At 42.5% G+C, this 12,510-nt stretch overlaps 1 protein-coding gene across 1 annotated transcript in view; it reads right to left on the bottom strand.

Annotated features, from left to right (window-relative positions):
• The window catches only part of LOC136678448 (NLR family CARD domain-containing protein 3-like), a 133,130-nt gene extending 121,849 nt beyond the window's left edge, over positions 1–11,281 (bottom strand). Inside the window, exons 1-5 of the mRNA XM_066656502.1 lie at positions 11,104–11,281; positions 9,290–9,419; positions 5,279–5,392; positions 3,991–4,104; positions 1,349–1,462 (exon numbers count right to left, since the gene is read on the bottom strand). Of these exons, the coding sequence (XP_066512599.1) occupies positions 1,349–1,462; positions 3,991–4,104; positions 5,279–5,392; positions 9,290–9,419; positions 11,104–11,281 (650 nt within the window). The remainder of the gene's footprint in view (positions 1–1,348; positions 1,463–3,990; positions 4,105–5,278; positions 5,393–9,289; positions 9,420–11,103) is intronic.
• Between the last annotated feature and the right edge of the window lie 1,229 nt (positions 11,282–12,510).

The raw sequence follows: 12,510 nt of genomic DNA, 5'->3' as shown, positions 1-12,510 counted from the left end.
ACACCACACACTTCACAAACACATCACGCAAACACCGCACACTTCAATAACACACCTCACAAACTCTGCACACTCCTCTAATACAACAAACACAGCACACTCCATTAACACACCACAAGCACCACACACTCCACTAACACACCACACACTGCTTGGATTCTTCTGGTCTTGTCTTGTCTACCCTCAGAGACGCTTAGCACTGCTCTTCCAGGTAAAATTAGAAATGGAATTGATCAACTGGTCTCTCAACGCTATTGACACCATCTTCTCAAGGAGAAGCTTGGGCTCGGGGGAGCCCGCCTGCCGTGATGGAACGACGCCGGCTGTATATGCCATAGATGGATGGGAGAGGTGGCGGGTGGTGTGTCTGGTGCCTCTTTCCATCGAGGACATTGAAGATGTATACCTATTCGGACTTACGATCGTGGGCTTTTTGCTGATTGGTCTAGGAGTTGCCCTGGTATATCGGGAAAGTAAGAGTTGGGTCAGTTGTAAACAGCCCAAGGAAACTGCCCAACATGATTGATGGGATGGGCAGAGCCATTGGAACACAGACTGTAATTGTGAATAGATTCCATCATGAAGCAACTAATGGCTATGAACTCTAAGTTCGAACGTTTGGAAGACCAGAGCAAAAATCGAACACCTGCTGCCGTCGCATCTGTTACACACACCTAACCCCTGTTTATGTGAGTGGACAGACGGAATATCATTTCGAGCTACTCTACTAAAACACCACACAAATACTGCATACTCCACAAAATCACCACACTGCACACTCCACAAGCACATCAAACTCCACAAACACAGCATACTCCAATAACACACCTCACAAACGCATCACACTTCACAAATACACCACACAAACCACAAACACAGCACCACAAACACACTGCACACTCCACAAACACCCACCACTCTACTAAAAAAACCACACAAACACAGCACACTCCACAAACACACCACTGAACTAAACTACCACACAGACACTGCACACTCCACTAAAACACCACACAAACACAGCACACTCCACAAACACACCACAGAAACACCGAAAACTCCAAAAACACACAGCACAAACACCGTACGCTCCAACAACACGCCTCACAAAAACATACCATGAAAACACTGCATATGCCAATAACAAACCACACAAACACAGCACACTCCACAAACACCACATACTCCACTAAAACACCACACTGCCCACTCCACAAACACACAGCAAACACACACACACACACACACACACACACACACACACAAAATAAAACTCAAGAAAAAATTAAAAGGCTGTTAGTTGAGGCAAGTCACGCTAAAACTCACTAGAATGTGGTTCATGTCTCACCTCTGATCAGAACTGATTCTTTCATTGCTGAATTGTGGAGGAAGATACAGTGAGTTGTTGCTCTTCAGAGACACACAGCTGGGCTCTGGAGATTCTGCTCTGAATGTCTGCAATCTGGAAATGTGAAGTGGAGACATAAGGAAGAGTTAAAGCTACGCTAGGCACTTTACACTCCACAAACACACCACACACTCCACAAACACACCACACACTCCACAAACACACCACACACTCCACAAACACACCACACACTCCACAAACACTGCACACACTCCACAAACACTGCACACACTCCACAAACACACCGCACACTCCACAAACACACCACACACTCCACTAACACACCACAAACACTGCACACTCCACAAACACACTGCACAGACACTGCACACTCCACTAACACACCACACACTCCACCAACACACCGCACAGACACTTCACACTCCACTAACACACCACACACTCTACAAACACACTGCACAAACACACCACACAGACACTGCACACTCCAATAACACACCACACACTCCACAAACACTGCACAAAGACTGCACACTCCACAAACACACCACACAGACACTGCACACTCCACTAACACATCACACACTTCACAAACACACCACACAGACACTGCACACTCCACTAACACACCACACACTCCACAAACACACTGCACAGACACTGCACACTCCACTAACACACCACACACTCCACCAACACACTGCACAGACACTGCACACTCCAATAACACACCACACACTTCACAAACACATCACACAAACACTGCACACTCCACTAACACACCACACACTTCACAAACACATCACACAAACACTGCACACTCCACTAACACACCACACACTTCACAAACACATCACGCAAACACTGCACACTCCACTAACACACCACACACTCCACCAACACACCGCACAGACACTTCACACTCCACTAACACACCACACACTCTACAAACACACTGCACAAACACACCACACAGACACTGCACACTCCAATAACACACCACACACTCCACAAACACTGCACAAAGACTGCACACTCCACAAACACACCACACAGACACTGCACACTCCACTAACACATCACACACTTCACAAACACACCACACAGACACTGCACACTCCACTAACACACCACACACTCCACAAACACACTGCACAGACACTGCACACTCCACTAACACACCACACACTCCACCAACACACTGCACAGACACTGCACACTCCAATAACACACCACACACTTCACAAACACATCACACAAACACTGCACACTCCACTAACACACCACACACTTCACAAACACATCACGCAAACACTGCACACTCCACTAACACACCACACACTTCACAAACACATCACGCAAACACCGCACACTTCAATAACACACCTCACAAACTCTGCACACTCCTCTAATACAACAAACACAGCACACTCCATTAACACACCACAAGCACCACACACACCACACACTGCTTGGATTCTTCTGGTCTTGTCTTGTCTACCCTCAGAGACGCTTAGCACCGCTCTTCCAGGTAAAATTAGAAATGGAATTGATCAACTGGTCTCTCAACGCTATTGACACCATCTTCTCAAGGAGAAGCTTGGGCTCGGGGGAGCCCGCCTGCCGTGATGGAACGACGCCGGCTGTATATGCCATAGATGGATGGGAGAGGTGGCGGGTGGTGTGTCTGGTGCCTCTTTCCATCGAGGACATTGAAGATGTATACCTATTCGGACTTACGATCGTGGGCTTTTTGCTGATTGGTCTAGGAGTTGCCCTGGTATATCGGGAAAGTAAGAGTTGGGTCAGTTGTAAACAGCCCAAGGAAACTGCCCAACATGATTGATGGGATGGGCAGAGCCATTGGAACACAGACTGTAATTGTGAATAGATTCCATCATGAAGCAACTAATGGCTATGAACTCTAAGTTCGAACGTTTGGAAGACCAGAGCAAAAATCGAACACCTGCTGCCGTCGCATCTGTTACACACACCTAACCCCTGTTTATGTGAGTGGACAGACGGAATATCATTTCGCGCTACTCTACTAAAACACCACACAAATACTGCATACTCCACAAAATCACCACACTGCACACTCCACAAGCACATCAAACTCCACAAACACAGCATACTCCAATAACACACCTCACAAACGCATCACACTTCACAAATACACCACACAAACCACAAACACAGCACCACAAACACACTGCACACTCCACAAACACCCACCACTCTACTAAAAAAACCACACAAACACAGCACACTCCACAAACACACCACTGAACTAAACTACCACACAGACACTGCACACTCCACAAAAACACCACACAAACACACCACAGAAACACCGAAAACTCCAAAAACACACAGCACAAACACCGTACGCTCCAACAACACACCTCACAAAAACATACCATGAAAACACTGCATATGCCAATAACAAACCACACAAACACAGCACACTCCACAAACACCACATACTCCACTAAAACACCACACTGCCCACTCCACAAACACACAGCAAACACACACACACACACACACACAAAATAAAACTCAAGAAAAAATTAAAAGGCTGTTAGTTGAGGCAAGTCACGCTAAAACTCATGTCTCACCTCAGATCAGAACTGATTCTTTCATTGCTGAATTGTGGAGGAAGATACAGTGAGTTGTTGCTCTTCAGAGACACGCAGCTGGGCTCTGGAGATTCTGCTCTGAATGTCTGCTCTCTGGAAATGTGAAGTGGAGACATAAGGAAGAGTTAAAGCTACGCTAGGCACTTTACACTCCACAAACACACCACACACTCCACAAACACACCACACACTCCACAAACACACCACACACTCCACAAACACTGCACACACTCCACAAAGGGGAGCCCGCCTGCCGTGATGGAACGACGCCGGCTGTATATGCCATAGATGGATGGGAGAGGTGGCGGGTGGTGTGTCTGGTGCCTCTTTCCATCGAGGACATTGAAGATGTATACCTATTCGGACTTACGATCGTGGGCTTTTTGCTGATTGGTCTAGGAGTTGCCCTGGCATATCGGGAAAGTAAGAGTTGGGTCAGTTGTAAACAGCCCAAGGAAACTGCCCAACATGATTGATGGGATGGGCAGAGCCATTGGAACACAGACTGTAATTGTGAATAGATTCCATCATGAAGCAACTAATGGCTATGAACTCTAAGTTCGAACGTTTGGAAGACCAGAGCAAAAATCGAACACCTGCTGCCGTCGCATCTGTTACACACACCTAACCCCTGTTTATGTGAGTGGACAGACGGAATATCATTTCGAGCTACTCTACTAAAACACCACACAAATACTGCATACTCCACAAAATCACCACACTGCACACTCCACAAGCACATCAAACTCCACAAACACAGCATACTCCAATAACACACCTCACAAACGCATCACACTTCACAAATACACCACACAAACCACAATCACAGCACCACAAACACACTGCACACTCCACAAACACCCACCACTCTACTAAAAAAACCACACAAACACAGCACACTCCACAAACACACCACTGAACTAAACTACCACACAGACACTGCACACTCCACTAAAACACCACACAAACACTGCACACTCCACAAACACACCACAGAAACACCGAAAACTCCAAAAACACACAGCACAAACACCGTACGCTCCAACAACACGCCTCACAAAAACATACCATGAAAACACTGCATATGCCAATAACAAACCACACAAACACAGCACACTCCACAAACACCACATACTCCACTAAAACACCACACTGCCCACTCCACAAACACACAGCAAACACACACACACACACACACAAAATAAAACTCAAGAAAAAATTAAAAGGCTGTTAGTTGAGGCAAGTCACGCTAAAACTCATGTCTCACCTCAGATCAGAACTGATTCTTTCATTGCTGAATTGTGGAGGAAGATACAGTGAGTTGTTGCTCTTCAGAGACACACAGCTGGGCTCTGGAGATTCTGCTCTGAATGTCTGCTCTCTGGAAATGTGAAGTGGAGACATAAGGAAGAGTTAAAGCTACACTAGGCACTTTACACTCCACAAACACACCACACACTCCACAAACACACTGCACAGACACTGCACACTCCACAAACACACCACAAAGACACTGCACACTCCACAAACACACCACAAAGACACTGCACACTCCACTAACACACTGCACAGACACTGCACACTCCACTAACACACCACACACTCCACCAACACACCGCACAGACACTTCACACTCCACTAACACACCACACACTCTACAAACACACTGCACAAACACACCACAAACACACTGCACAGACACTGCACACTCCACTAACACACCACACACTCTACAAACACACTGCACAAACACACCACAAACACACCGCACAGACACTTCACACTCCACTAACACACCACACACTCTACAAACACACTGCACAAACAGACCACACACTACACTAACACACAACACACACTACACTAACACTCCACAAACACACCGCACACTCACCACACTCTCCACTAACACCACACACTCCACTAACACACCACACACTCCACTAACACACCACACAAACACCGCGCACTCCACTAACAAGCCACACACTCAGAGCACACACAAACATGCCAGACATTCACACGCACAAGAAAACTCATGAAAAAATTTAAAGGCTGCATGTTGAGGTCTAGTGGAGTATGGACCAGATCAAGAAATGAAAAGTTTAAGACTCTCCACTCTGATAAGGATTTTTGGAACAGAACCCCACTTTCAACAGAATGTGTGTGTGTTGAAAGACTCTGCACCCCCCCCAAAATCAACAGATGGCCCCCAGAACTGACCTTCTAGTGAACTCTCGCAACCCTAGTTCAAACCAGACAAATAGCATGGACCAACAGTGCACCCAAGTGGACATTTGCGAAATCACGTTTCGCCCTGTCTCCCTCTAAATACATAATGGACACATCGGGGTGCCGCTGTTTATAAACATGTTTTATGCAATGTGTATTAATGATCCTCTGTTATTCTCAGGTAAATGTCTACAAACTAACGAAGTGATGTGTATTACTGTTTCAATCATGAGGAAAAATTCTGTCTCTGTTTAGGAAAACGAATTAGTTTCTGACATCTAGAATAGTTGGTAATGTACTCAAGATATATACATACATATATATTTGATAAAAATAATCCAGTACACTCATTATGCTATGTTCAAGTATGTATAAGTATTTTATTTTATCCTGTATTCTGTAAGAGCCAAAAATATGAATTCTCTCCCTCTCTCTGAAATGTGAAGAAAGTCACGTGAGCCTCAGACCCAGGATCCAATCAGAGAAAGGAGACCTCCCAAATGGGCGTGACCGCGCCACATCTGAAAAGGGGTCACCCAGCTCTTGCTACACTCTCTTGCTACCTTCTTTCCGAGCTCTCTTCTTTTCACTCCTTTGTCTTCTCGCTACACCAACAAGACGACTCTTCAAAAGAACTCTAAGAAAAGGACCTCACGCAACTCCCAAGGGACGCCTTGTGTCAGTTAGCAGTTAGAGTAACGTCGAGTAATTGTCAGTAATCCTTTCTTTGTTTATTTGTGTTCGTGTTTGTAGCCCAATCCAAGTTTAATTTTACGACTGATCAAAGCAGGTGAAACTTATTCGTGGCCAGAATAAAAGACACCGCTAAGACAGAGGAAAATCATAAAATAAATAAGCTAAATAATTCGAGATTCGTTCTGGAGATAGGAGGAAAATCAGCAGACTTTCATCTTGAAGCCCCTTCCATCGGGAAGGATAAAATCCAGCCAAGCCAGCAGCTCTCTGAAGGGAATCCCCGACTGACGTCACACCGTCCGAAGGACGTCAAAAAGTGGCTGACTCATCCGGGAGGGAATCTCACCACTGATCAGCCTAAATTCAGCTGTGACAAGTCAAATACCAGAGAAACAACAGAGCAAAGATCTGCGGGACATCAGCGGTTGTGATCATAACCCCAAAATCGGCAGAAAAGTAAGCTAAAATTCCTCATTTTCAGAGCTGAAATTGAATTAAATCTCTTGGTAAAAATCTATCTTAATCAATAAGCCTCACTCCCAAGTCATACAGCCTAGCCTATCTCTAAATTCAAACCGGTTTCACCTGCATTGATTCCGTGAGATTTTGATGATTGTGCTATGTTTATCAAATATTATCTTTCCTCTTAATAAAGTATTTCCATTATTTGAAATAATACAGTGTGTGGAGTTTGTTCATTAAGAGTCTGAAAATCCTGAAGAACTCACGTAGTGGTGACAGTATTCACTCTCAAGTTAATTGTTAATATTTAAGTCAATAATAATAATTATTATTATTATAAGTTATAATCACTATTAAGCTCGAATACGGTCACTCCGCTACAGAGGCGAGTCATGCTAAAAATCACTAGAATGTGGTTCATGTCTCTGACTCCACAAACACACTGCACACTCCCCCATTCCTGCACACTCCACAAACACACCACAGAAAAACACACACACACACACAAAAAGAAAACTCAAGAAAAAAATCAAAAGGCTGCTAATCACACTCCACTACTACACCAAACAAATGCTGCCCTCCACAAACACACCACACAAACACTGCACACTCTTAAAACACACTGCACAATTCACATACACACTACACAAACACTAAAAACTCCAAAAACACAGAGCACAAACACTGTACGCTCCAACAACACACCTCACAAAAACATCATACCCCAGAAACGCACCACACAAAACACATCACACTCCACAAACACACAGCAAAAACAACCACACACACACACACAAAAGAAAAGCCACACTGATTAAAAGGAGAAATATCTTTGTTACTAAAGAATTAAAAAACAGTAAAAACTTGAAAATTAAATCTGCTGCCAATTATTTTTATCGCTGATTTTTATAAATTTTGTCAGTTAATTTTTGTAGCTTTATATAATGAATAATATAGTTATCACTAGAACCCCCTCCATTCACCACATCACTCCTGTCTTTCAACAGCTCCACTGGCTCCTTGTTAAGTGCCGCATCGATTACAAAATCCTTCTGCTCACATTCAAGACCATCCACAATTTTTCTCCTCCATATCTTTCCAATCTTCTCCATGTTGCTACTCCCCCTCGCACCCTCAGATCATCTCTCTCCATTCATCTGTCTGTCCCTTCCGCCTGTCTCACTACCATGGGGAGTAGAGCCTTCAGACGATCTGCTCCCCAGATTTGGAATTCTTTACCACCGGACATAAGGAATATAAACTCACTTTTACAATTCAAGTCCACACTCAAAACCCACCTGTTTAAGACTGACTCAGTTGTGTTGTCTTATTCTAACTTGTTTTAATGTTGCTTACTCTTTTGTTTCTTTATTATTTATTCTATTGTCTACTTTTTTTCTGTAAGGTGTCCTTGAGTGACAGATGAAATAAAATGTATTATTATTAAAACACACACACACACACACACACACACACACACGCACACACACACAAGAAAAACCTAAAGGCTCTTTGTTACTAGGGATGGGACGTTCCACACACTGTCGAAGCATTTCTCGTGAAATAATGTTTTTTTTTGTATTAGGTTGAATGTGTGTTTTCAAAAGCTGGTGATATCATCAGTAAAAGAAGGAGCAGATTAATCCACAGTGCAGCAGGACAAGTAATCTTACTGAATAAAAATACTCACGTCTACATCTGCTTAAGACAATGTGTGCTACTTATTTAAACTTAACATTCTGATTCATCCCTCGAATATTCCATAATTAAATGCTGCATCGTACGACTGGGACCTCTGGGAATCAACATCACTGACAAGTGAGTAGCAGGAGTCAATAAAACTGGAAAAAGTAATGATGTGTAAAATCAGTAATAGAAAGTAACACACTTTGAGTCTGAAGTTCTTTTTCCGCTGCTGAAGTCATGAGGCTCCATCATGAAGTGTCTATACTTTATAGATAAAGCTGGACACTGGACATTCTTCTCTGCTTCCTGTAAAAAGATATTCTCATTAAAGGCTGGACGATACAGACCAACATTTATATCACAATATATTTCTTAATTTAGGTCAATACGGTAATTCTCATATCGATATGAACAATAAAAAAAGCCTAAGAAAAACTGCCAAGAACTGAAAGAAACATGACATTACCATCAAACAACACCCTCTTGGCTTTGTCAATATTAATATTTATAACTAACTTTAAAATTGAGGGCAGTGCCCTGTAACACGTGATGTAAATAATGTATACAGAAATATTGATCATGTGTTTTAAAATCATATCGTTGCTACTGAAACATTTAATATTGTGATATATATATATATATATATATATATATATATATATATATATATATATGGATATAAAATAATTGTCCAGCCCTAAGTTCAATAAACCAGAGAGAGAGAGAGAGAGAGAGAGAGAGAGAGAAATAACCAATAATTAGGGGGAGCTACAATGGTGAGAACACCAAGGGTTTAATAAGGACACAGTTTCACTGATGTAAAGCAATGAATAGCGTCCCCTGTAGATCAGTCTGTGAGCAGTAAAGTGACTGAATAATTCTAAACTCAGCACAAATGTTTATAGTAAGGGCTCTGGGAACCTTAAACGTTGTGTAAATCAATTGTGTAAATCACAAGAACACTATACAGCACATCCTATGTGCTCATGTTAGAAGTACGAGCTCAGCAGCTAGTGCACAAAATACTGAAATATTACAGTTTCTTATTAACAGGGAGTGACAAACTGTTGCTTTAACAACGCACATCATACCAAGCTGCTGTTGCATCACAGTCTGACATTTTTTCATGAGCAGAATCACAACTTATCTTTTTTTTTTTAATTGTAACAATTCATATTAATTATTGCTTCCATTTAATCGTTGTTATGATTTCATGTCTATTTCTATTTGTTTCATTCATATTTTTGTGTTTATTTCCTCTCTCCCACATCTCTGATTGTATTTTGTCGTGTGTAAAGCACATTGAATCACCACAGTGTATGAAAGGTGTTATATAGGTTTACTCTGAATGATCACTGGATTAGGAACACCTCCCCTGTCTCTACACACATTGTCCATTTTATCAGCTCCACTCTCCATACAGGAGCACTCTGTAGTTCTACCATTAGAAACTCTAATCTGTTTCTCTGCAGACTTTGGTGGTGTGTGAGTGTGTGTTGTGATGATGTGAATGGATCAGACACAGGATCCCCGTTTAAGCTGATGCTGGTAGACACCGTTAGCAGCACTTCTTAAGGTGGAAAAGAGAGTACAAAAAAGCATGATGGTCCACACATATACAGTTACAAGTGATAAGAAATTATAAATAATTGTATGATTAACTGGTGCCTGACAGCTCCATTACAGCTACGCCACTCCTGAACAGAAAAGGAAGCAGTGCATGTTTGGGGAGGGGGCAGGTCCTGCAGGTCTCATATATATATATATATATATATATATATATATATATATATATATATATATATATATATATATATATGTATGTGTGTGTGTTTTAAACGTGTTCTTGTGAATACAGAGTAAATTCTTGTGTAAAACATTAAACACACAGCACAGATAACTAAAATATGGTTTTAAATAATAATAAGGCTTTAGGATGACCTTGGTCCAAATTCAAACATATTTCGAACATCGACGGAAGTGGTCTCAATGCCTTTTCAACTGGCCTGTGCTTACTGGGAAGTGTGAGTACTGTATTGGGACAGGGGTGCCAGACTCTTTCCCTCTCTGCTGCGCTGGTTGGATGCATGCGCAACTGATGACCCCCACAGCACACTGGGAGTTGTAGTTCTCCTCTCAGCTTCTTGAATCTGGGGAATCCGTTAATTTTCAGGTCAAAGCCTGCGTGATGCATCGCTTTGTTAGTAATGTTGTACTTTAAGCATATTCAGCTCTAAATAAACAACTTAATAATCCTTAAAGTAGTATATTATTGCTCTTAGCCAAAAGGCTAATCCGTGACACAGGCCGCTAGCAACAAGCTAACAACTGAACCGAATATTTTTCCATATATACACTCCATATACCTTTTGTGCTCTGGGTTTTTTCTTTCACTTGTTCGTAAGCATGTGGAATATCTATAAACATTAACATTTACACACAGCACTAAAGCGCTATCTAAACTCACCAGATGTTTCCCTCACAAAATTACCACACACAATTTCAGTTAAATATGTGATTCAGGGCAAAAAACTCGAAAGGAAAAGAGCAACAAGAGACTTATAGATGCTCTGGAGTTCCTCTGAGATGGCACACTCAGAGAGACAGAGAGAGAGAAAGAGAAAGAAAGAGAGAGAATCGTTAAAAGCGTTTTAGAGACGGGCTCAGGGCTTAATGTGTTACAGCTGTCATCACAGAACAGAGTGTAGTGGACTCGCATGTATTAGGGCGGCAAGGTGGCGCAGCAAGTTAGTGTTACAGGGTTCCAGGGTCCTGGAAGTTGTGGGTCCAAGTCCCGCTCCGAGTGACGGTCTGTGAGAAGTTTGGTGTGTTCTCCCAGTGTCCACGTGGGCTTCCTCCCACGGTCCAAAAACACATGTTGGTAGGTGGATTGGCGACTCAAAAGAGTCCGTAGGTGTGACTGTGTGAGAGTGTGTTGCCCTGTGAAGGACTGGCGCCCCCTCCAGGGTGTGTTCCTGCCTTGAGCCCAGTGATTCTGGGTAGGCTCCAGACCCACCACGACCCTGAATCAGAAAAGCGGTTACAGTGAATGAATGAATGAATGAATGAATGTATTATTGGTGTGTGTAAAAATAAAGCCGCTTATATTTGTTGTGTACTACCAAGCTTGATTTCTCCATTCCACCTCAAATAGGGGAAAATGCAAGGCTTTTCAAACATAATTTTTACTTCATTTGTTTAAAGCACACACATCACGAAGAAACACACATTAATCCGCCTCAGTTTCTTTAAAACATACCATGTTATTTACACTTTTCAATCCTGTTGTTATTTACCTGCTTAATACAAAACACAAAAACACTGTCCTGTTTTTAAACCTTTCAAACGTCACCTTGCCTCACTGTCTTTAAATAAAGCACAAAAACTACTGTCTGTACTCTTTCTAATATATACAGAGGTGTC

Source organism: Hoplias malabaricus, chromosome 2 (assembly GCF_029633855.1).
Source record: "Hoplias malabaricus isolate fHopMal1 chromosome 2, fHopMal1.hap1, whole genome shotgun sequence".
Taxonomy (NCBI): domain Eukaryota; kingdom Metazoa; phylum Chordata; class Actinopteri; order Characiformes; family Erythrinidae; genus Hoplias; species Hoplias malabaricus.
Note: the sequence above shows the minus strand (reverse complement) of the source record. Positions and strands in the feature narration are given on the sequence as shown.